The sequence below is a fragment of the Accipiter gentilis genome, chromosome 8 (assembly GCF_929443795.1).
Source record: "Accipiter gentilis chromosome 8, bAccGen1.1, whole genome shotgun sequence".
In the NCBI taxonomy this organism is placed as follows: Eukaryota; Metazoa; Chordata; class Aves; order Accipitriformes; family Accipitridae; genus Astur; species Astur gentilis.
Genome location: NC_064887.1, coordinates 342,310 through 367,097, shown reverse-complemented (window position 1 = coordinate 367,097; position 24,788 = coordinate 342,310). Strand labels below are relative to the sequence as shown.

The window sequence follows — 24,788 nt, the reverse complement described above, 5'->3', positions numbered from 1 at the left end:
AGGCCCGAAAGCCGCCTCCAGGCTACCGTGGGGGGGGGGGGAGGGGGGGCCGGGGCGTCCAGGGAACGGCGGGGTCCCGCCGGCGGCACCGTGCCGCGGCCGGAAAAAAACCCAAACCGCTACTTGCCTCGCCGCGGTAGGGGCTGTTGGGGAGATTAGGACTGAATTTAAGCGAGATTCTGCGCAGGGTTAGGTCGGTTTTAGCGCTGGACGCACGAGTGACTGACGGCGGGCGTCCCGGATTCACCGGGGCTCGACACCACCGCTCGTTCAGTCAGGGTCCGGCAGAATCGGGGGTCCTGGGACTCGAAACAACAATCATACTTCTCGGGGGGGAGAAGAATAAGGGGCTTCTCCTTTCATACAGCTGCTCGAAAGCAGAATTCCCTTTTGTCAAACCTATGGTATTTCCAAGCATACGGGCAAGTCTCTCGTTTTGCTTTACTGAGGCTCTGCAACATGTCTTGCATCTATCATCAGGCGGAGCTGAAACAAAGAGCGGGGGGGAAAGATGGAAACATAACGACAAGTTTAATTAAAAACACCTGGCTAGTTAAATACGTGCGGAGAAGCAGCCACCCCTGTTCTTTACCTCACCTGCGACGGACAAGCTGTTGCTTTATTCTCCTGCAATGTCCCGCGAACACCAGCAGTATTTGGTTTGAGGGAACTCTGCGGGCAAGGTTTGTAGCGGTGGAAAAAGCGCGCTAGTAACCCCCGCCCCCCCCCCCCAAGCCGAAAGGCATTGCCTACTTTTCCGGGGAGCTGTGGGCAGCCAGCTGCCAGCCCCCCTCTGTCCACGGCGCGACCGAGCACTCTGATGTTAATTAGCAACATCCGTGGTCTTTCAGGCTTGATTTCCGAGCCGGAGTAACGCTACGGCCTTTGGGCAGCTCAGATGCTCCTTTTTTAGCTTAATGAGAAAGGTTTTATCAGGGGATCTTGGAGGCGCGAGCAGGAGTAGAAGCAGCGAGGCAGGTTCGGGAGTTGTGAGTCTGAGCTACAGGAATACGCTCGGGCTTTGGGTTTCAGCGGCGCGGAAAAACCTTTCCCGTTCACACGTACTCTCGCTTTCCGTCGCGTTTGTCTTCTTTGCTAACACAGGGATATAACTCGAATCTTTGTTTAGACCGGGGCGGCGGGGGGAAGCTGTGGCAAACGATGAAGACAAACGGGGGGCGGGGGGGATCCTCTGGGTTTTTTCGTTGCTGGCTTCTTTTGTTGTTGTTGCTGTTGTTGTTGTTGTTGGGTTGTGTCCCCCCCCCCGTCCCGTCCCCCCCCCCCCCGCACGAAACCCGGCGCGGGCTCGCTGGCGGAGATCGCGATCCCGCCATGCTCAGAAGGCGGGTTTTGCGCAGGAGGTGAGGCCAGCGAGGCAGGTCCCCGCGCGGCGGGTCCACCCACTTGAAAACAAAACTTTTTTCCTGCAGGCGCTGAGAGCAGAGACCCGGCGCGGGGTCCCCGGAGCGGCCTCGCCGCGCCCCCGCCGCCCGCCGCCGCCGCGCTGGCATGCGGTAGGGCAGTGCCATGTATTGGAAGAGCGACCCGATGTTCGTCTGCAGGCTGGAGGACAAGGACCTTCCCGCGCTCGGCGGCCCCTCGGAGAAGGTGCGCGGGGCGGCGAGCGGCCGCACCGGCGGGGAGGGGGGGCGGCGCGGGGCGAGCGCGGCGCCGGTGCCCGCTGCGGGGGCGGCGGCCGCTCCCGCCGCTTCGCGGTGCCGCCGCTCCCCGCCCGAACCCGGCGGGCGCGGCCCTCGGCCCCGCGGAGGAGCGCCGGCGCCCGGCGGGGCCCCGCAGGTACCGGCGGGCCGGGCCGGCGCGGAGCTGCCCGCCTTGCCCCGGGCGAGGCCGGCGGCGGCCGGGCGCTGACCGCCGTCTCCCGTGCGCTCCCCCGCAGGCGAGCCCCGCAGCGGCCGACGAGGACTCCTGCTCTTCCTCCGCCGCCCTCTCGCCCTCCTCCTCGCCGCGGTCCATGGCCTCGGGCTCCGGCTGCGCCCCCAGCAAGTGCGTGTGCAGCAGCTGCGGCCTGGAGATCGTGGACAAGTACCTGCTGAAGGTAAGAGCGCCCGGCGGGGCCGGAGGGGGGGGGGGGAGCGACGAGGACGGAGCGCCCGGCCTCGGACGGCGGGGACGGGGACGGAGGCGACAGCGTCCCCCCACCGACGTGGCACGGCCGCCCGGCGTGCCGCGGGGCCCAGCCCGGTGCGGCGGCGGCCGGTGCCCGGGTCTGCCCCGGGGCGAGCCCGCTCGGACGGCTGGGGCCGTCGGGGGCGCGGGGCCGGGCTCGGCGGGCTGCGGGGAAACTTGTCCCTCTGGCACGCCGCTGGAGCTGCCGGCGTCCGTGCCCTCATCGTGCCCTTTCCGTCCGAACCGGCGTCCCTTCGGCGTGCGGGCGCCGGTGGCAACACTGCCGAGAGGGTACTGGCGTTACCGGGAGGAGGTGGAGGGGATCTCTGCGTGCTGCTCTGCGAGGTTCGGCCTCGGACGAAAACCGAACGGCTGCCTCGGGTTTGGGTAACGTTTTTCTGCGCTGGGGTTGTGTTTTCTTGACGAGCGGCAGGAGGGAGCGGGGAAGGGACCTAACGGTCCGAACACGGAGAGCTGCCTTGCCGCTCTCTGCGCTCCTGGTTACGCGGTGGCGGTGTGACCCGTCTGTTATTAGCCGAAATAAATTGTCTAGTGGGATGTCGTGAGTCGCAAAGCAGAAGGCGCCTCTTGAGAAAGGTGGAAATAAGTTATTCCTGTAAAAGGTGGTCTAGTAATGTCTGTGAAGGAAAGGAGTGTGATGGCAGAATAGTTTTGCTAGCTTTAGCATTCAGGATCATTTAAAAACAAACAAAACCATGTGACTTTAAACATAAAGTGTTAATGTGGGTGGGAGGGGGGCTATTTTCCTTCTGTATTACAGCCATTAAAATTATCCTGGATAAGACTTTCTCTCCCTGCTTTCAAGAGTGAGAGGAGGCGACCGTGCTAGAAGTCACTTGATTGTGTTAGATGCAGCCTTAAATAAAACCAGTGTATATCCTGCAAAGTGAAAGTCGGTGACACTGCTGAAAACATCTCAGTAGTGTTGTTAGATCATTTGCTTAGATCTCAGCTGGGGTGAGGAGGTCGAAGGAACATGTACGCTGGGCTGGTGTTCGTTTGAAATCGGGTAGGTGCAGGTGTGGGGGAGACGCTATCTCTGTATACCTTCTGTTCCAGTAAATCCCAGCCACCTTTGCAACAGGCTGGGCTTGCACATGAATAGTGCAGTAGGACCGGACCGGGAGCAGAGCTAACCTGAACTTGGTTCTGGCCCCATTAACTCTCGTGATGTTTCGGTAGCTCATTCACTGATCGTTGCTGTCTCCTGTCTGAACAACTGGGATAACGTGGCTTGGAGCAAAAGACCTCTAAATGGTTTAGCCTTACGCTTAAATTGGTTGTTACCGCTTCCTGCACAGGCAGAGAGAGAAAGGAATCTGTGCTGGTAGACTGGCGTCTCATTGATCGTCAGCAGTACGTCTTCCAACTGCAGCCCTGTAAATTAGTAAGTAAGAATGTAGACGGGTGATATCAAATGGGACGAGGATCAAAGCTACTGATGTCCTGCTCTGTGGAGGAGCGTTAGCCCCTGAAGAAAACGGGCGCGAGCTGAGCTTTGCGTGGCTGGGATGTCAGCTCGCGCTGTGCAGAGCCGTGTGCTGGCGGCCCAGCTGTGGGCAGGCCCCCTCGCCTGCCCGCAGCCCCCGGCGTGGGCCTTGCTGGGGTCGCCTGGGGACCCTTCCTGGGGGGACGACTGCTGAGCGGGCTTGGCCTGGCCCGAGTGCTGCTGCCCTGCGTCTGCCCGCAGCACAGCCGAGTGAAGAAATACTTGGGCGGATCGGCCTGGTGACAGCAGTTATCAGCAGTTTCACATTATATTGTGGTGTTAATTTGTCAGCGTATGGGAAGATGGCTGCCAACAAGGATAATAGTTGGGAGAGCGTTGGGCAACTGCAAGCTGTAATGTTATAACCTGAAGAATGACTGGAACGAGCGATTCCAGCATGAGTGGTGGCGTCAATACCTCACTTTCTCTGTGGTTTGTCTGGCAGTGTTCTGATGAAAGGTATATCCTGGATTATCTCAAATCTGCTGCTTTGCCATAGGCAATATATGGGCTGTTTGGTATGAGATGAGAAATTGACTCGGGGTGGGGGGGGAAGTAAATCTAAACTTAAGTCACCGTTTCATTTACAGAATTCCTCCTATGCAGCACAGGATTATCCCAGACACTGGGAGTCTTGGGTTTTGAGATTATTTAAGCTATTCAGCTGATGTGTTACGCACAATGTCGCATGACAAAGAGTTCTCATTATAGGAAAGAAGAAATGAAAATAATTGCACTCAGTTTATTTGCCCAAAAATTATATGCAAGTTTTCAAAACTGCTCATTTCTGCTGCTTTCCATGACCATGTCTAGTTTTGCTGTGGATATTACATGCTAAAGAATTCTTGCATTCGTTATTGAAACAACTGCTGGTATTTTGAAACTTGCACTCTGTTCGCTAGCTTTGCTTTAACAGAAACCTGGCAAACAAAGATGTGGTTCATGCTGTGTTTCTATTTGACATACTTCTTTTTTTTTTTTGTCTTTTCCCCTTCAATACTTGCATTTTAAAATTTCAAATCACTTTGCAAAGTTTGTTCTTTGTTAGGCAGGACTCTTAACAGACTGGGAAATAAAAGTATGTAAGTTAGCTGCCTTCCCAAGGTCATGTGAGGCCAAAAACTTGCTCTGTTACTCTAATGCTACGAGAACAGAACTGGGCACAAAATATCTACGTGGAGCTTGAATCCCTTGCTTCCTCTTCTGGTGCTTTTAATTACAAAGCCATTAACAGCTTTTTCTGAAGACCTCCATCAAATTAATTAACCCTTAATATGCATGCAGTTCTATAGGAAAAATGTTTTGCCTTGAAGATGAATTTTCCATGAATCATGGTAAATGTCATTTTTGGCCTTGTCTGTATGGATGGAAAAAACAGTTTTTGTAAATATGAAATATAATATTGGTAGCAAAAACGCTGAGGGGTATCTGTCTTTTGTGTTTTTGCAGGTAAACGACCTCTGCTGGCATGTGCGCTGTCTCTCATGCAGCGTTTGCAGAACGTCTCTAGGAAGGCACACCAGCTGTTACATCAAAGATAAAGATATCTTCTGCAAACTTGATTATTTCAGGTATATTGTAGAGGAATATCATTTTATACGCTTCCTTGTCACTTTTCACTTAAGCTGCAACTAAAATGTACATTTAGGCTCTTTGGTTTTTATTTGCTAGGTTTATTTTCAGTAGCTAAACTCTGACATCTCTTGCAGAGGGACTTAGGAAACACCAGGTCTGTCTAATGTAACTACCTACCAAGTCTCCCCCTCCACTGTTACACATAGCTACTGCATTTATACAGTAATTTACTTCTGTACGCACAGAGGGGAGGGGAAAAAAAGAAGTAGTCAGAGTCCCTGCCACAGTAAGGTTGTAAAAGCTATCATATGTGCAAAGAATCATCCTTAGGTAAATGCCGAGTGGGAACATGAGGAAGGGCTGAGATGAGACTCTGGACTAGCACTCCACTGGTATGGGACTTGGGGTATCATGTGGAACTACAAAACTAAGGCAGAATAAATCCTGTGATCTTTAAAAAAAGCTTTCAGCTGTTACACTTTTCTCTGATCAATTTGATTTAGAACATGAAGCGTTCTTCAAGATTAAGGTCTAATCCTGTAAGGAAGAATATTATTTATTCATGCTGGCATTGAAAGTACTCGTGATACAAACTCTTTGGTCTAGAAAGTAGCAAAAATTTTTGCTGTTAATTTTGGTGTGATTACTATACTTCCCCAGACCAAACTATTTATGGGATTCTCACCTGTGTAGTGAATGGATTATGTTCAGCTAGTCAGTTTTGACACTGAAAGAGAGGGAGGGGGCAGGCTAAATACTGTGAACTTCTGGAAAAACAAAGTTTTGTGGGACTTCAGAAAAACAACTTACGAGTCTGCAAAGATTTTCAGGATAAATTCTTATGTAAATAATCAACATAACTCGGTGGCTAGTTTCCTCTTCAAAGAGAAATATTCTACTGTAGTAATGTAAATACTTGCAGATATTTGAATTTCTTTTAAAATCATAATGTGGTGGTAATTAAGGAAATAACAATGAAGATACAGGTTTCCCCCCTTCTGCTGAAGGGGACTGAATTATTAGTGAAAGATGATGTAGCTAAATATAATATTTCAGACTACCACTAGAGTAATGTGAAATATATTTGAATAATTGGGAGAACTTGAACACAAAGTCAGCTGTTTCCATCTCCCACTCACAGCTTTTGAAAGAGTAATTATCTTTATAAAAGGAAAGATGAAGAGTTGTGAATTCATGTAGTAAAGATGTTTCAGTTTTATTCTTTACCTTATGAAAATATTGGCTTCTGTAGTTCAGTAGTGGTCTTGCCTTAAGCTGTCAGATACAAACTTGCAGATGGTTTTGCAATAAAACCATAATTATGCTGTCCTCTCATCCTGTGTGGTCAGCCTACCTGCTGCGGGTCTCGGCTGCGCTCCCGCATCCTGGTCGTCTCTAACCCTCCCAGAGTCACCCTTTTGCCCGAGATGGTTAGTGTCCGTGCCTTCACCCTCCTCTTGCCTTTGTTTTTGCAGGCGGTATGGCACCCGCTGTTCCCGCTGTGGGAGGCACATTCATTCTACTGACTGGGTCCGAAGGGCTAAAGGAAATGTGTACCACTTGGCATGTTTCGCGTGCTTCTCCTGCAAAAGACAGCTTTCTACTGGAGAGGAGTTTGCTTTGGTCGAAGAGAAAGTCCTTTGCAGAGTACATTACGACTGCATGTTGGACAACCTGAAAAGAGAAGTTGAAAATGGTAACACACTACTTTTGTTAAGAAGCATGTTTGTGGTTTAGTTTTAATTAAATTGTTGGGTTTTACTTCATCTTCCTTATGAAGAGGTAATTACCTAGCTTTACTAAGGCTGGAAGCACAGGTTCTTAAATTAAAATAATGTGTAAATTATTTGATGCTTTAATTTTTTTTAAGTTTGTATAACTTGTTTTCCATCCTAAGGAAAAGAAAGCAAGAGCCTATCTAGTTGATAAAATATCATGCTGGATCTATTCCTTCCCTCACTTGCAAGAGAGTCATTTGGGGTGTCATGGGTAATGGTGCCAGATCAATTTAACTTTGAGTGGAATATGGCACTTTTTTAAAGGTGAAATTCAGCTAGCCAAGCACTGTTGGTTATTGTTGGAGGACAGCCTGACTTACAAATAACATTGTTTTGAACATTTAGCAGATGGTGTCGTCTTCTTTTTAATGCTTCAGGTAACGGGATTAGTGTGGAAGGAGCATTACTAACAGAACAAGATGTTAATCATCCAAAACCAGCAAAAAGAGCTCGGACCAGCTTCACAGCCGATCAACTCCAGGTAGAGGCAGTACTAAAAAGCTTGAATAGTTCAGGTTTGTGCGGGATACAGGTGCTGAACTGATAGGAAATCGGATGCGTATGGGGGAAAAGAAAAAGCTTGCATGCTTTAAACTATTTCATAAACTATCAAGACACAGCATGTTTCTGGACTTGTTTGTTAGCTTCAGCAGTTTAATATGAAATAGTTACTCTTCAAGCTCTTTATTTCCCTGGGGGCAGCCAGTAATTCTGCAGAGTGGAAACAAAAAGGTGGTTCTATTTTGATTGCTCGATGAAATCTATTTAATCAGGCATTTACATCGCTACACATAATAAAGACAAAATATTTTTAGGATTATGTAATGTGAAGAGTTGTACTATAGATGGGTATTTTATGACTTTAAGACATTAACAGGATGGAAGTTTGAACTTTGTTGTAATGCATGATAAGGGCTGCAAAAGAGTGTGTTCTCAAAACAGGTAAGTATTGTGGGTTCCTGTTTATATTTGTGTGAACACAGGGTTGACTCCTGTCAATGACTCTTTTCTTCTTTTGCTTTGGTTTATAGAGAAGATGGGGAATAGTTGTGCATTTATTTCTTGATTGCCATTTTTCCTCCCAAGATGGTTCTCTTCAATACTTGATTTTTAGATCTTGTGTTATAGTCTTGGCTATAATTCTGTACACCTGGAAGAGAGACTAGCAGCAGGGACTCATCTTTGCTTTCCTTCCTTCTCCTCTTCTTCTTCCAGCCCTTCCAAAATGCTTCACGTGCTGATTTCCTCAAAGCGTCTTTGAGCTTTGCCTGTTAAACGTATACTAAGGTCATCATAGTCTTGGTGTCATATTTCAAGACCTAGCTTCAGTATTTAATGCTGCACATTTTTGGGGGGGGGGGGGGGAACCCACTTTTTTTTTCATAGAGCTGGGTGGAGTGAAATACAGGGAAAATGCATTTGAAGTACTTGGCAGCAATTCTTGTACCTGTCCAATTTTTTCTTGAACCTGCGTTACTGAAGTATGTTTTTCCAATATCCATTTACACTAGCTCAGGCACTAGTTCTACTCCTTTCTGTGATCAGGACTAAGGGAAGTGGGAGCTAGGAAGTCTGGACATACCAAATTGAAACTCCTCCTTGTAAGGTCAAGCCTGTCCTGAAGGGGGAGGGGAGGGGAATTGCCTCCATCTGCTCCACTTTCAGGGCTTCTTGTCTTGTTGCTGCCTTGGCAAGAGTTAGCTCTGGACTGCCGCAAATACTAGTTATTTCACCCTCTGGATGACCGCTTAAATTGGCTTTCTAGGGAAAACCACTGTGACTAGGGCCAGCTTCCCATGAAACAGGATAGTGGTGAGACCAGATACAGAGGTTTCAACCTGCAGTGGGAAGCAAGCTGCAGCTTTCTACCTAACGCTAGCTGCGCACGTCTGCTTTCGGTTTATAACATGTCTGCTTTCAGTTTATAATGTCTTTGAACTTCTGGTCACATGTGGTCACTATACTATTTGTTTTCTACTGTCTCAGTATGAGTTCTGTTTTGTTGGCCTGTTCTCCTCTTGTTCATGGTGAAAGTAGTTGAGAAGAACTAAAGGTGAGGTGTAATAACACGTGAGGCATTTAAGCAGTGCTATATAACATGGCATGTAGCTGTTCAAAGCTTGGTTTACTATTTCAGCCATGACTGGAGGCAGAATGTGTTGTTAATACAAAACAATTAGCAATAATCTGACAAGGTGACAGGGCAAGGGCTCTGGACATCAAGCTCAAACTTCTGTGAAAGGGAATGAACTTTTCCAGCAGTAGCTGAATGGGAGTTAAGCCAAGCCGTCAGGGTAGGAACTGTATTCTGGGCTTCTTCCCATTTGCTGTCATTGAAACTTCCATTTCCCCTCTTTTTCTGCTTTAGGTTGTAACCTACTTCAGCAGGTGTTTGAGATCTTAGGGCCTCTTGTTATTTAATGACACTTGCTATCTGCTCAGGGCATCTGTCTCTGTGCCTGTCCTTGATGCTGGTATAAGACTTCCAGCAAGAGAAGTGTCAGAGGGATAAGTGACTGTCGGAGTGGCAGCATGTAGTAACACACCTCGTGAAGTACTTGTACAAAAGGATATCCACGCTTTCTGATGTCTTTGTATGCAACAGTAGTAAAGTAAATAGCTTCAGCATTCTGAATGTGGAGAGGTGTAGTCTGAATCTTCAAAAATGACGCCAGGCAAAATTTGCAGACCATCAAGGGTCAAAATCCAGAAATGAGAACCTACAGTTTGCTAAGTTGCTGAAGATACCCTGCAGAAATCCATGAAGCCTTACTTCCTTAAATAAGGTAAACTCTTAACAGGCTCTCAAACTGTTCAGGATGCAGGCCAAGTTGACATCTACTTCCTCAAAAAAAGATGTAATTCATAACCTAATGGCAAGTGTTCATTTCAATTTTCTGTAAAAAAGATGAGTGTAACCAAACAATTACATAGTGCAGGTCAGCCAAGGTGGAGCCTCTGTGTTCCTCAGGTTGGTTAAAGGTAAACGAGGCACAAAGTGCTTCTCAGCTGCCTGCATCCTCCATGCAGCTGAGAATAGGGTTAAGTTGTCCATATTGCAGATAATGATTGACAGGTTCAGAGAGGTGGATCAAAGTTTAGTCCTTCCTTATGCTGTGCACTGTGGTCTGCTGCTATAGAAGTTTTCTTTTTCAAGCATGTTTGAATTGCTTTGCAGGGAATTTTCTCTCACAGTCCTTTTAACACAATCACAACAGAACACTTCCTCAACTTTTTACTCTGCCAAGCAGAATCCGTTTCTTTCATTTCTGGTAAATGTCTCAGCTCAGTTAAGCATAATAAGGGGCTTGTATTTTGCCTTGGGGGGACTTCCGCTGCCCCCCCCCCCCCTCCCCCCTGCCCCTTAATGTATTGGGGACTGTCTGGGGACTAGTGATTACAATAGTTTCCTAAAAACAGGCAAGGAGTAGGACCATAGTCTGAGAGGAGTCTCTAATGCTGCTCTCGAGGCTGCACACAAAAACCTGCAATCTCTTTATCTTGCCTTTTCAGGTTATGCAAGCACAGTTTGCTCAGGACAACAATCCAGATGCACAAACGCTTCAGAAACTGGCAGAAAGAACAGGCTTGAGCAGGCGTGTTATACAGGTAACTGTGCTGAGTTACTTGACTAACAAAGTCTGGTACTCATCCATTGGAAATGCTTAACGACAGTTTTCTCCATGTAGTTATTCTGTGATGGAAAAAGATCTGATCTGGCAGCTTTAGCCTAACTTCAGACAGCATCCTTAGTCAGGAATAGGTCTAGAACAAACATGTTAATTTGGAAAACTTGCTGTATTCCTCTTGAACTTTGTGTGGAGGATTAGTAATCCTCCAGGAAGAAACTTCTCAGCCTAAACAGTATAGAATTTGGCACTAAGCTCTTCTAAATACAAATTTCTGACTTTAATAGCCTGTTCTTAAGACCTGCACTCTTTTTGAAAATGGCTTGTGGTATGACACATTAGGAGTGAGTGAGTATATAGTGATCTGTTCTAGAGAGCAGAGTTAAAATATATACCCATGCCATCCAAAACCGAGAGAAGCACAAGCTTCCAATCTTTGCTTGAAGATTCCTCTCAGCAAACATTATACGCATGCTCATTTTATGCATAAATATGAATTTTTATATAATATAAATTATATATGTTTATATAAATGAAAAAGTTTGCTGTTCCCTCCACTCATTTTGCCTGGAAGATTGACTGAGTGTTTCTATAGAAACGAGGCATCTGACAGCTGCGATCAAGCTTTTAAAAAGAAAAAAAGGTGGCTTGCACACTTTTGAGTGTGAAAAGGAAAGTGGGTCTCCTGTGGAAAAACCTGCTTCACTGTCAGCTGTGCTTTGGGGGGCACGGAGGTGGCCGTGTCCTGTCGTGTGCCTGGGGGCAGCAGCCTTGGCAGCAGCGTGGGGCTGTGGGTGCTGCTGCTCAGCCTGGCAGGACGCCTGTGCAGCCCCTCGCCGCGCCCGTCCCTTGTGGGGTCAGCTTTCCTGACTTGGCCGTGCCTGTTTGAGGCACCCAGTAGGCTTAGATGGATATTTCTTTGTTTGGACTGTCAGGGTTATGTTAAAGGCCCAATTAACTAACGGAATTCAGCTGAAGTTAGAACTCTGGGGTTTTTGGTATGCTAATGTTGAAACAGAATGCAGTCTATCAACATGATGTAAATTTCCCCCCCCCCCCCCGTTTCAGGTGTGGTTTCAAAATTGCAGAGCACGCCATAAGAAACATGTTAGTCCTAATCATTCATCTACTGCTCCTGTCACAGCAGTTCAGCCCTCCAGGCTGTCTCCACCCATGTTAGAAGAAATGGCATACTCTGCGTATGTCCCCCAGGATGGGACTATGTTAACTGCTCTACACAGCTATATGGATGGTAGGTATGACAACTTCGCGTATCCAAATAAAGCCATTATTGACTGTAGCAAGAACAGTTTACCAAGCACCAATTAAATAAACTTGACGGATTTTTAATTTCTAGTATTCTTTAGAGAGTATCTTAATACTGTACTTGCTATCTACACCTCATTAAGAAGTGTGCCTCTTCAAGCAGCAGCCCTTCGCTGTGAGAGCATAGCTGAAGATCTGGGTATGAAGACCAGTTTTTGTGGTTCCCCCAAACTATGAACACTAGTAATAAGAAATCAAGTACTTTTTTAAGCATCCATGCCATGTTTCTTAATAATATGTAATTTTAATGACAACTGCTTACCACCCACTGCCTGGCTCTTACCCCAAGGATTGTAGGTATACTCTGTGCAGCAACTTGACAACTTAAGCTTCCCTCGCAGAAACACAGGGTGCGGGGAGCCTGGTGGTCAGAAGTGCATTTCGGTCATTGTGTGTCTTATGACCCAGCAAGTCAACAGCTTTGGCTAGTATTTGTGATTAGAAGAGACTGGGAAGGTTTTGGGAGTATGAGGCTTTGAGCTGTGTGGGTGGCCTGAGCTTATTTTTCTCTAGAACAGTGGTGTAAGGTGGGCTGTGAGTAGAGGAGTGGGAATGCTGGGCTAGGGAAAACGGTGGCTGGGATCAGTGAACTGTTACTACCCAATGGGATTTACTAGCTCATAATCTTTCTCTACCTTGGCTGAAGTTGACTGGTAAATATTTCTGTTTTTTGTAGCTCATTCACCTACAGCTCTTGGACTCCAGCCTTTGCTACCCCATTCAATGACACAACTGCCACTAAGTCACACCTAATTCCTTTGTCAGGGATGTAAGATATTAAGGATGTAACCTTAAGTCATTTATTGTGTATTAAAAATATCATTGGAAAGATATTGATGTTAACTCTTTATTTAACATCTAAAGCATTTTCAAGATCATTTTTGCTGCCCAGGTATGTAAGTATATTTAGCCTGCAAGACACTTTTACGGATTCTGCATAAATAACTATTACATTGTTTACAAGCCTTATTAAACACCTTTTTGTATTGTCTGGAAGTAGTCCACTCTAGTTATGTGTGTGTTAATTTATTTGTCATCAAAAGAGCACTTTGCCTAAAAGAAAGGACTGACAATTGTGCAAAATGTTTACAATTCTTTGTGAAATTGTAGTTTATCATTAGTTTGTATCTGTAAGTTATTGCTAAAAGTATTACCTGTATTTGAGTTGTATACAGCCTATATGTTAAAGCTTATTTCTGTGAGTTTACAAAAATAAATTTTGGTTGCAAATATTTTCAAAATGAACTGAATAAAGTTTCTGCTGTAGCATGTCAAGCAAAAAATGTTGCTTTGTTTATGGCTGAACTGTGATAATTTGTCAAGTGCTTAACTTGAAACTTCAATTTTAAGAGAAGGCTGCTGGTATACTTAGGTACACTACACCAAACTCTTTCAGGAGCATTCATATCTGTCTCAGTTGATTTTAAAAATCCTTTAATGGGCTTAGATGGGTCTTGAAATGCCCCAAATAGGTACTTCTTTAAAGTAAGTATACACAAAACAGTGCTGCTCCTGAGGGTGAGGGGAATTGGTGGATGTGTAGGATAGATTCTTTTTATTCAACTGTGATTTAAGTCAGCAAGTAGAGAACCTGAAATTGCATCTGCTTTAACATTTTGAATTTTTACTACTTCAGCTTCTGTTTTCTTCAGTGGTTTTATCTTGTGATTTTGTTAAGCAGGATGGTAACTAATATGAAATACTTAGAGTCTGCATTTTTAAAGTAAGATCTAGTTCAGTATTTTAACTGACCTGTATCAAATGGCATTTGAACAGAGACTGGAATTCAGTCAAATTCACAGAAGTCTACTGTGTTTTAAACTGTTAATGTGCTAAGAATTGCAAAGCATGTTTTGATACACGGATTTGATGGACAAAGGCTAGTGCGTACTATTAATTCAACTGATTTTTGTCTTCACAGAGTAGTTCCCTTCAAGGATTTAAGGTGGGTAGATCCCATCTGCACACCTAAACTTTACTTGTGTCAGAAGGAAATCATACTTTTGAGGGTGTCTGTGTCTTTTTTTTTTTTTCTCTCCCAACTAACTATGAGTTAGTGGCTCTACTCCGTGAAATTTCTTAACTGTCCTGGTCAAACTATTGCAACATGGAAAGGCAGTATTCTCCCTGTCACCATGGAAAAATGATGGCTTCAGAGAGCACAACTTTACCGGCAAACTCTGAATTATTCAGGTTCCATAAATGTTGGCAGTTTCAAGTGCTAATCACAGATGTCTGAGCTAATCTGGGTAGCAAAAGCATTGTATTTGCACTGGCACAATGGTTTGTCTAGGCTAATGTTATCCTGTCGCTTTTTTTTTTTCCCCACAAAACACTCAAAAGACATGGGATGTTGTGGAACTTGACTGACTTTACATTTTATTCTAACATACATAACTTCTCAGTGAAATACTCTGGGTGGAATACTGAATTCAGTATGTCATTTTCAGTACCTAAGCTAGCTCCATATATCTGCATGATTAAAAACCTGCATGCCTATCAGTTGAGAAACTGGTTTTTGTTCATTTGTTGAGTCTGATATACAAGTAGGACAACCTTACTACTGAAGTTTTACCAGTTAAATGCTAAATAATGTTAATTTAGACCTTAACATAACTTGGCAATTTAAAATACTATTCAGTTTTCTTGTTTTAAAATGCAACTTGACTTGCATCAAGTCCCTTTAAAGAAAAGTAATTATTCACTTTTCATTTGAAGGACTAAGCAGCTTCAGGTTGCCTGACACAAAGTCAGTCTGAGCTTATTTATGAAACTTCCCCTTCTGTTCAGTTCAAAAGTCGGTGCAGGATTAAAGTAAATGGGGAGCAATTTTCCTATGAAGATGGGAAGCAGGAGAATTCGTCTTTTGCAACTGTGAATGCTTGAGCAGCTATGTGTAAGTGTGGCAGGGAAAATGTAGAGTTGAAAATAGGACGCTCCAGCAGAGGATCTGGACTTTTGGGTCTTCCCTTTGAGAATGTCAGAGCTGTACCACTGGCTGACCTGAGCTCTCTGGAGCTGAGGTTGGGCTGACAAAGCATATGGAAAACTGAGGACAGTTTGTCTGCTGCCCTCAGCTGAAGCTGTTGCTGTAGCCTGACGTACAAGTTTGAATGCTTGTCTTTTTCTCCTGGTTGTGCACTGGCTTGCACTTGTGGCTTTGCTGCTGAGCGCTTCTGACACTGGAGCCATCCTTACTGCTTCTTGCTGTTTAAAAAAATAACTCAGATATTGCTGTGCTGGGGAAATTCATGGGTTCTCATTACAGGAAGAGAATGCAGCTATAGCTGCAGCAGGAACTTGTAGTATGTTGAGTCAGCACCTTTTAGGTGGCATAGGTTCAATTTAAAATTGAAATGTTGTATGAAATTAGCGTATGAAATATTGGTCTTAACATCTTGCTTAAGTGACCTATCTTGAGCAGAGAATGATACAGTGCTCTGCCTAGTGCTCTGCTATGTCAGTTACTGTATTTGCAATATATTGCCTCTGATCCCAAAGCGTTTAGTCTACAAGGTAGGATGATCATGTGGCACTTGCTAATTAGTTTCCATGCAACATATCTTAAGAAATCCAAAGTGGAACTAATGATGCAAAATGTTCTCAAAGGAAAAAATATCACTGAAAAAGTTTAAGTTGTGTCTCAAAAACACTGTGAGAAGACTGGCTATAGACTTCTACTCCCTTTCCCTTTCCTTCCCTGACCTAACCAATGCAAGTTGGGGCTGGTTCACATGTGCATTGGAACAAGTAACTACACTGCAAAATAAAACTTATGATTTATCAAATTCAACCTGCTATAGGAGGAGGGAAAATATAGATGAAAAATATCTTCCTAGTGCAGACTTTACAGAACCTTTATGTTTATTATTAGGAGTTGGTAGCATTTCAGTTTGCAGAGAAGTAGTCTATTGCTACAACATCTTTGCCATCTTTTAGAAATATTTCAAACTGCAATTAAAACGAAATACTGGAATCTAGATGTTTTGAAAGTCCAGCTGTTCACTGGAAATATGGGTCTGTGTTCATGTAAAGATAAAACTGAAAAGTACTCAGGCATGCTTTAGTCTGCTCTTCACCCCAAGGCACAGTGAAATATCTTAGCTACTGCTAGTGGAGAGGTTTGACTAATCTGTTCTTAAATGTCTCCAACAGTAGGAATTTTTACAGACTCCACAGGAAATCTGGCACTGTCTTAGGAAAAAAAAAAATTTCCAACAAAAGAAAACTCCCAGTCTTCTCCTCCCTGCCAAACAAATCTGATTCATCGAGTTTTTCATACCAAGTCATATTTTCTAAATGCCTAATTGTTTCCGTGCTGTTTTCTTTGACCATCTCCTCGAAGCATGAAACTCCATTTTAGTAAAGCCTTTACTGATGCTCAGCAGGAGGATCAAGGCATATAAGCTGCTCATTGCTGTGTGTTCAGGGTGATGACTACTTCTAATAATACTGCCCTCCACATTCTGTTTGTGACTAGCTGTTATCTTGTCTTCTGTTCATTCTCCATAGATTACTGCAACCTAAGTAAGCAGCTTCTGTTTTACTGTACTGAATTTCACCTGCTTCTTTCTTACTATTTCTCAAAGTTTTCAAAATCATTTTGAATTCCAGTTCTGAGCTCCCCAGTACTGCCTCTTCTGTATTGTCAAAAATTCACTAAGAATCTCTTTACTCTGTCACCCAGGTAATTAAAATACTGACTAGAACCTGATCCTTTGGTAATTCCATTTTTTCAAACAGGAGAATGTACCGTGTGAACTGCTTATGACTTATTTTCCAACTTTTCTATCCTAGTTTTTTTCCCTATCTTGCTTACGTCAGACTGTGAAATGTACAACTTCTTGACCACCTGCACGGCTGTTACCCTTGCCAAAAGGAAGCTGGGCTGATTTGACAATCTCATTGTTTGTATTCTTGTTATTGCTGGTGTGGTTAAGATTTTAAAATTCTTGAATAAAATAATTAGACTGAAATTAAACTGCATTATTGGATTCCCTGGCTTTTTTCTGCCCATTTCCTGGGCTATAGACACTCTATCAATTCTTCTGGTGTCTCTCAAAAATAAGAGTTAATGGTTTGGAGAGGCTGCTATCTGGCTCAACTGTCCTTGGAGAAAGTGCAGCGGGCCCAAGCTACTTGAAAACATTTACTTTGAAATCATCTAGAGAGCTTGCTTTTGTTGGCCTTGGTACTAACTATACTAGTGACTTGTTCATAGACTTCTTTTGGGGGGTTTGTTTTGGTCAAAACTGATTCAGGTGTAAGTCTAGTTTGGCCTTCTGGCATTCACTGGCTCTAGCTTTGATTTATGACAGATCAGCACTAGCCTTACTCTTCATTAGATTTATTAATAAATGTACACAATGCTATTTTCTTTACCCTTGCTGACATCTGCTAATGCTGCCTGATTTTGTAAGTTGGCTTTTTGGCCAGAAGTTCATGTTGTTTTTCATATTTGCATTATAGTAACGATAACTATTTTCTGCATCCTTTCTACAATTACATCTGAACTTGAGGAGTTGCTTAAAGTTTAGGCAAGTTGATCTTATTACACTTCCACCTCTGCTTTATTTGTTCATTTTTTGGTAAGGATAGATAACTGTTATGAATAGTTTTCATTTCTGAAGAAACTGATGATTCTTGTCTCCCCCCTGCCCTGCTTATGAAATTTTACAACTTGGCGCTGGATTTGTGGTATGCCTTCTTGAACCTCCCTATGTTTTCATCTTGCAATACTCCACTCCTTAAGACATGCAAAATTAGTGATATTATAAGGATGGGTAGTCAAACAGATGTACAAGGAGTAGTGTCTTCATAAAAGACACTGTTTCCAGAAATATTCTGACACATGCAACTGTGCTTTTTGTCTCCCTTTTCCTTTGTCTTTTTTTAAAATTACATTGCTGATTTCCATACTGCTGATTTCACCTGTGGCTTTCACCATTACAGTAACATACATTTAAACTCCAAATATCCAGCTACTCCATATGTATTCCCTAGACAACTACTTGGGAAAAATGTGTGCACCTGCAGCAGAAAAAAATTTTGCAAGTTCAAAAATTTAACTAGTCTATTTAATTCTGTGTATTACTGTTGTTGCTAGTAAACTTTCAACTCCTACTTATTCTGTAATTAAAACTTAAGCAACCAGACTTGTCATACAAGTCACTAACAGCATGATAGCCAAGCATTTTCAAAAAAATGAAAACAATTTATCATTATTTTAAATGAAGAGCAGAAAAAAACCTGAACTAGTTTAGTTAATTTCTGAAAATCCACAGTTTAGTTATGTGTGGACGAGTCTCCACAATAGTGACATCTAGGGACAGAGAAAGATAGTACAAGATTAATAACAAAACACAAACTGCTTCCAAGTTGTTAATAAATTGATCGATACTGAAGTACGTGTTTGCACGTTTTAACTCTCCTATTTCCTTTTAAAATAAAATTAATAGTTACTGAAAACATACCAATCTGTTAACTCCCTCTTTCACGTGTTCTTTGGTAGAACATGAGAGAACAAGATACCGTAGTGGGTATCTGCTGCACTACTGTGTACTTTTAACTGTCTTTAATACACAGTAATGGAATGTATTTCTAACAGTAATTTTAGAGAGTAACCTTCTCTTGTCTTAACTGAGCTATCCTGGTTTCAAGCAGAACAGTTTTTCCTTTAAGTTACAAGTGGATGCCTTCTCAGTTACAGGTAAGGTTGTAACTAATGCTCACCCTATTAAGAAATGCTGAGTCCAGAACATGTTCTGAGCAAGGTAATGTTCATGCAGCCTCTCTATACCCAGAGGTTAAAAGAAACAGGAATACTGCAGGTACTTACTGTGTGCTTTCATCAACCACTTATATTTGAAAAAGCAGGTATGTTTGGGATTATGTTGCTTAGAACAATATAATCTCAAACTCTGGAGATCTACATTTGTTATAAGACCACCACTTTAAAATTGTTTACAGATTTTTCCAGTAAGTCTGGTAGTAATAACTGCAATACAAATGTATGATAGCGATTTTTCTCTCTTGTGGGGAAAAGGATTATTGTAGACTGATATGCTGTATAAACTGACATTAAAGACTTACCGAGTCATCCTTAGTTCTTCCATATATGCTAAAACAACCCCCTAATGAATGTTTTCTGCATTCTATTTTAAAGAAATGATGTATCGTGAGTAGTCTCAAAGAGAAAAGTAAAATTTAATTCTTACCTGCATTCATTCTCTATCCTGGCATCCAACATTATCCCCAGCTGGCTCATCATCAACACTTGGTCTTTCTCATTAAGGATGGTCTTTTTATATTCTATGCTTGATCCTGATTTAGGCAAACTTAAACTCTCAGAATCAAATGGCTTAAATCTGATCTTCTATGAAATGGATGCCAGGTAAGGGGGGGGTGGGTGGGGGAGAACAGAACACCATGCTTACCTGTTACAACTGTATACTCTCACGGTGCTTTCTCCTTCACTTTCCCCTTCTCCAGCAACCCTTGAGAGGAGCAAAATAAGTATTCACAAGCAGCTGAAATAAATGTATCTCCTCATCCCTGAAAATCAGCAGTTTCAGCCAACATTTCTATTAACAAAATGTAACATGTGGTTGATCATAGTAAATATGCAACTCTTACAGACCACTGCTACAATTTGTTTTGAACCTCCCCCCCCCCCCCCCCTTCTATTTTCCTGGTACTGAGGGCAGCAACTTCTGCAAGTGCTTGCATTTATCGCAAGTTATACAGAAATTCTATTAAATGCAGTTCTGATATTTGACAGACTCCTCAAGAGATTTACATCTTATGGAGTTGGATGAACAATAAAAAGACAAAATTGATAATCACTGTGCATATGAAAAAGTATTTAAAACACTGAAGTACAAGTAGTGCTTTTTTCTATTTTGTTTATTTGAAAGCTATCCAAATCTTTGATGATTTAGACCATCTTCTGTTTTGAGATAGTATGGCATAGTTGTTGGTGAAACCTTGAATAGAATACAAGTTAAGCTATAAACAAAATACTTTATGTGGCACATGACAAAATAAACTCCTTTGACTTCTGTTTTCTGATACAGGATGAGTGGAGTTTGATCCCTGCCTATTTCTAGGTGTAGAGAGTGGTACAGTGCTCGCCCTCAGTTTCTGGAAGAGTGTTTTGACCCAAACATTTATTTTCAATTAGTTTCAAAATCTGCACTTCAGTCAGAAGAAATCCTTCTAAGGTAAGCAGAGCAATTGAACTTGTTTATCACTACGTCCTCTGACCAGCTAGCAGCAGAAGAGACTGCTTTGACCTAAAATGTACAGTCTGCTTTGATATTTCGAGATTCCAGAGTCTGTTGATACAACCCAATGTGGTGGTACTGTAACCAATGGTCCAGCACTAGTGACTCTTCTCCTGCTGTGGATGGATGCCAGCAGTAATGTAGAATGACACCCTTTATCTTTAGCCTCTGGACAGATCTCTTGCAAGAAGAGTCTTCTGTAGTTTATTTGGCTTTTTCAATATCTTTATCTAAATGTAACTCTTATGTTTTTATTACATTTGCTGGTTATGACAAACATGCCCTGAATACCTTGTTTCTGGACTGCCAAGAATTTGTTCCCATGTACTAAGCTGAAACACAAAGGCTGCAGTCACACAGAAGACTTCCCAAGAGTTGACAGTTGTTCCTCCTCACTGAGTTCTTCTGCCACCAGCCAGCAGATGTGGGACACCTACTACTCTGCTAGTATAGAACAGACCATCTTGGATAAAGCATGTTGCTTGACATTATATTTTCCTAAGTAATAGTAAAGCTAAAAGGCAGCTAATTTTGTACTGCATGGCTGTGCTACAGCATTCAGCCCTTTTAGTGTTGGAAAAGTATTACGGTAACCTAGACTATGAGGTGATTGTAGAATATACAAATCCCAGGTTTTTTCAGAGCTAAAAATGCAACCTTTCCTGGATGTTATTTACTATTGTTGTTCCATAGCTAATGCCTTAGCATGCCTAAGAAAAGAATTAATCTTCTCCTACAAAGACACAATAAAGTATAAGGCAAAAAAAAATCATGATTATGTTGACAGATACAACAGGTAGTTTCACATTGTTCTGTTGTTTCTTAGATCACTTAGAATGCCAGTGCAGTCACCTTTCCTCCTCCCTGGATGTGGTTTTTTTTTCTAAGTCTGTATTTTGCTAGTTCAGTGGGGAGATTAAGAAGATATACGACATCTTTGCTGTTTGAGAGAAGTGTTGAATATATGTCCTGAAACTTTGCTTAGGTGTCTCATGCTGCTTAAGGGCCTTGTTGCAAAACCACTAAAGTCCAAGAGACCAGACAGCGTATTCACAACAAAGGCAGTAACTTTCTTTTTGAACTTAGGCTTAGAAGCTTGATTCTTTGTTCTAAGCTGCTACAACAATGTCCATATAGTTTCTATGCATTTTAAAAATATGGCTCTGTCTGTAGGGCCATCATCCAGAAATGCAATACATGCTCTTCCCCAAAGATGCATGAAGGAGATCATATATTTGTTAAACTGCCTGGGAGTCCAGCCTGACCATACAGCTTCTGTGGAGTAATAAGGGTGGTCAAGGTCAGGAGGTTTCAAGTTTAAACTTGCCCTAGAACCCCCAAAAATCCATTCTTTGTCTATTCAGAACATCTTGGATTTCAGGGATAAATTGTCTGGCAGTTATGTTTTTTGCTAGTAATTTAAGTTTGTGCAGTGTACCCTGTATTTTCCAAATATATTCCCCTGAGATGAAAAATATGACTGTGATTTTAGAATCAGTGCTGACGCCTAACCTGCTGACTTGCTGTCATCAAATGAGGTGACACAATATAAGCCTTCTGAGGTCTAACATCTTGCTTCTCACCAGGCTGTCGGTACAATACAGTACTTTCACACAGACTATTGATCCCTTCTTTCTTGTTAAAAACCGGGTAATTCAATGTGATGAGGACACCCACGGTCAGTCTATTAATATTAAAGGTACTTCTGGCATGAGAGAATTACAGCTTATTTCAGGAGTAGGATAAGGGCTAGGGAAAAAATAAATCTCTAAGCGATGTCTGGCACTACTACAGACTAGTCTTAAATCAGTTCACCTGGGCTTTGTCAGTAAGTATTCTGGTCTACCATTTTGAAAGGCCTGAACTTGGCAAACAACGCAGTGAAAAAACAAATCTGTACAGAGAAACTTTTGAGAGTAAATTTTGATGAAGTAGCTCAAAACAGAACAAACCCAATAAGGAAACAACACTACTTCTGCAAGAAGAAGAATCACCACCAAAAACACACACCCCCCCCCACCCCCCCCACCCCCCAAATCTAATTTAAACACTGAAGTATAAAGATGCACCTTTTCCTGATCCCGTTCAGTTTTTCTCTCATTTTATATTAATTGAAATGCGCAGAAGATTTTGGCAACTTCTGTGTATGCAGAAAAGCAACTTCTGGGTACGTGCTTCTGAAGCATCCAATAGAACAAGGACAAAGATTTTTGCTGCTGTATGTCATGCTACCTGCTCCAGCACAGCTACACTCCCATGGTGGTTGCTGCTACATCAATATATAATGTTCTTATGTGGGAGCAATTATTCATGCATATATTAAGGTGACAAAAAGCTATCCAACATGTCATTGTTAGAAGAGGGTATTTACATCCTCAGAAGGGACTGCACCAGGATGTATTGGCCAACAGGTACTGACCAGGGGAAAATCTATCAGGGGAAAAAAAAATATGGACATAGCTCAGACCAGTTTATTCTTTAGACAGATGCTTTAAAAACATCACCATTATATATGTATGTGCATATGTGTGTGGTTTTTTCCTCTTTTCATTTGGTTTGTGCTTTAAAGTGTACTCACTTCATGTTACCTGTAGCTGGGAAGCCCTTAAGTTAAAAAGAAGAATAATGAAGTAAGCATTTACTCTTTTGGTTGAAACTGTTGACTGATGTGTCATGTAAGATGTGAGCTTTACAGTATTTAATCATTGCCAGGATTAGCAGCACAGGTGGAGTAACCAAAGTCAAATGCTTGATTCTCCATCTGTCATTTGTCTCCCTTCCAGTGCTCATCTTTTCTCTTCTACTCACGCTAATTTCTTTTTTTCCCCACACAAATAAGCATACAACAAATCAATGGTAGTCCTGGGAAAAGACCTCACAACTTCCTTTTCTGCCTGCAAACTGCACATTCCTCTCTTTACACAACTCTCCCTGGACTTCTTCCCCACCCCTCTCATTAAGGTTTTCCCTGTTGGACATGCATGACTATGTGCATCAGCTCTCTTTCGGACATTGCTGTCTTGTGGTTTTTTTTGTTGTTGTGGCATTTTTGTTTTTTCTTTAAAGCCCTCCCACATCTCAACAGGAACCAATCCTCCCCCCAGAATGATATAACAGCTGCCATCACAAACTCACCAATATTATTTCCCAAGCTGGCCTCATGGGAGAAAGCTGTCTCCTGCTCCAATCTCCTACAAACAAAGTTTATTACCGAACTATGGGAAACCTAGAACAAGGAACAGCACACCAGTATATAAAAAAGTTACACATTTTCTTATTTTAAAATTAAGCCATTGCATTGGAAAGACAGCTACTCCATTAAAAAAAAAAAATCACCCAATGAAACGTTTGATTTTTTTAATGTGAGTTAGCAGGTCATCCAAGAAAGCTAACCATAAAAATACCATTTAAATAGGATGTAAACTGTAATTCATTGAATGCAGGAATAACTAACAGCCACCTTTTTCTCTATTTTCAGAAATAATCCACAGAAATACTAGCACTCCTATAACACGGGTACAGGTACTTACCCAAAATATGATTTTAAGACAAAAAAAATGACCGTATGTATGTTATGCACAGTTAAATTCATAGAAAAGTTACCTTTCAGTATACATTTTGATCTTCGGTGTCTCTGCAGGAACTTGTACAGGTGTCGTGGTAGTGGACTGAAATGCTAAGACATACTCCACAGGGCACATTCAAACATGCAGTTACAAGTTTCTTGTCATGACATCAGTTCAGAAAGGTTGCCACTGCTGGACACCAAGAGCCACTAACATTAAAGTCACAAAGATAACTTCTACTTTTTTAAGCTTCAGTGACCCAGAACCACTACAGCTGAGTATTAGACTATGATTTGTTAAACTGGTTTGGACCATTGTTAGTATTCCCACAAAATAACCCACTTGTGAGCTTAATCATACCAATATGATGATGCTATTTAAGTGCTTAGTATTTCTGTAAGAAACTGGAACTGCATAAACTAAAAAACCAAACCAAAACAAAAACCCAAACCAAAAAACACACCCCCCCGCCCGCCTTTGACATTATCATTTGGAGCAAATTAAGCACGCAACCTTCTCCTGAGACTACTTCGATTCTTTTCCAAACTTGGGCTCTTTCAGACTCCAAAATTAAAATAGATCGCCCGCAGAGCCCAGCCAAACCAACAGAAATGAGAACTTGGGACCTGATGAAATGAAAGTTGATTCAAGACAGGAAATTGAGTTGGTCAGATGTGTTGAAAATGATGGCAACCAGAAACTACATTATGAAGCGCTGTATAAAACAATCCCTTCCTTTCCCTCTCCAAGCCATCTGCAGATGTGTGGATTTGCAAAGTAGCATGCCAGTTCTTAGAAGAAATGCACCACCAGCAACATTTATCTGCAAAGACAAACTGCAAAGACATCACAGGTGGTATACATCAAACACTGGCCAAGACAAAAGCAGAAGCATTTTGACCACATATTTATGACCAGGGTCTGTTTCATTGTAACAGGTCAGTTACCTTAGCATTTTCTTCTTTAGCGGAATTTCAGTCAGACCACACCAC

General features: G+C 42.7%; 1 protein-coding gene and 1 long non-coding RNA gene across 2 annotated transcripts; one reads left to right on the top strand and one right to left on the bottom strand.

Annotated features, from left to right (window-relative positions):
• Positions 1-1,527: 1,527 nt before the first annotated feature.
• On the top strand, positions 1,528-12,698 carry LHX8 (LIM homeobox 8). Its single transcript, XM_049808625.1, has 8 exons — positions 1,528-1,608; positions 1,898-2,056; positions 5,087-5,208; positions 6,688-6,908; positions 7,368-7,471; positions 10,504-10,599; positions 11,688-11,871; positions 12,622-12,698. Exons 1-8 carry the CDS (start codon positions 1,528-1,530, stop codon positions 12,696-12,698), a joined length of 1,044 nt encoding a protein of 347 aa, XP_049664582.1.
• A 6,709-nt stretch (positions 12,699-19,407) lies between these two features.
• On the bottom strand, positions 19,408-24,019 carry LOC126042050 (uncharacterized). Its single transcript, XR_007507051.1, has 3 exons — positions 23,834-24,019; positions 23,366-23,421; positions 19,408-19,441 (listed from the first exon to the last, which is right to left on the bottom strand). It is a non-coding gene; the product is annotated as an uncharacterized LOC126042050 (long non-coding RNA).
• Positions 24,020-24,788: the final 769 nt, after the last annotated feature.

Bases quoted from the DNA above. Each gene is read 5' to 3' on its own strand.
- LHX8 (XM_049808625.1), top strand. From the start codon at position 1,528: ATGTATTGGAAGAGCGACCCGATGTTCGTCTGCAGGCTGGAGGACAAG. The intron at 1,609-1,897 runs GTGCGCGGGGCG...GCTCCCCCGCAG, and splicing joins TCGGCGGCCCCTCGGAGAAG to GCGAGCCCCGCAGCGGCCGA. The intron at 11,872-12,621 runs GTAGGTATGACA...TGTTTTTTGTAG, and splicing joins TCTACACAGCTATATGGATG to CTCATTCACCTACAGCTCTT.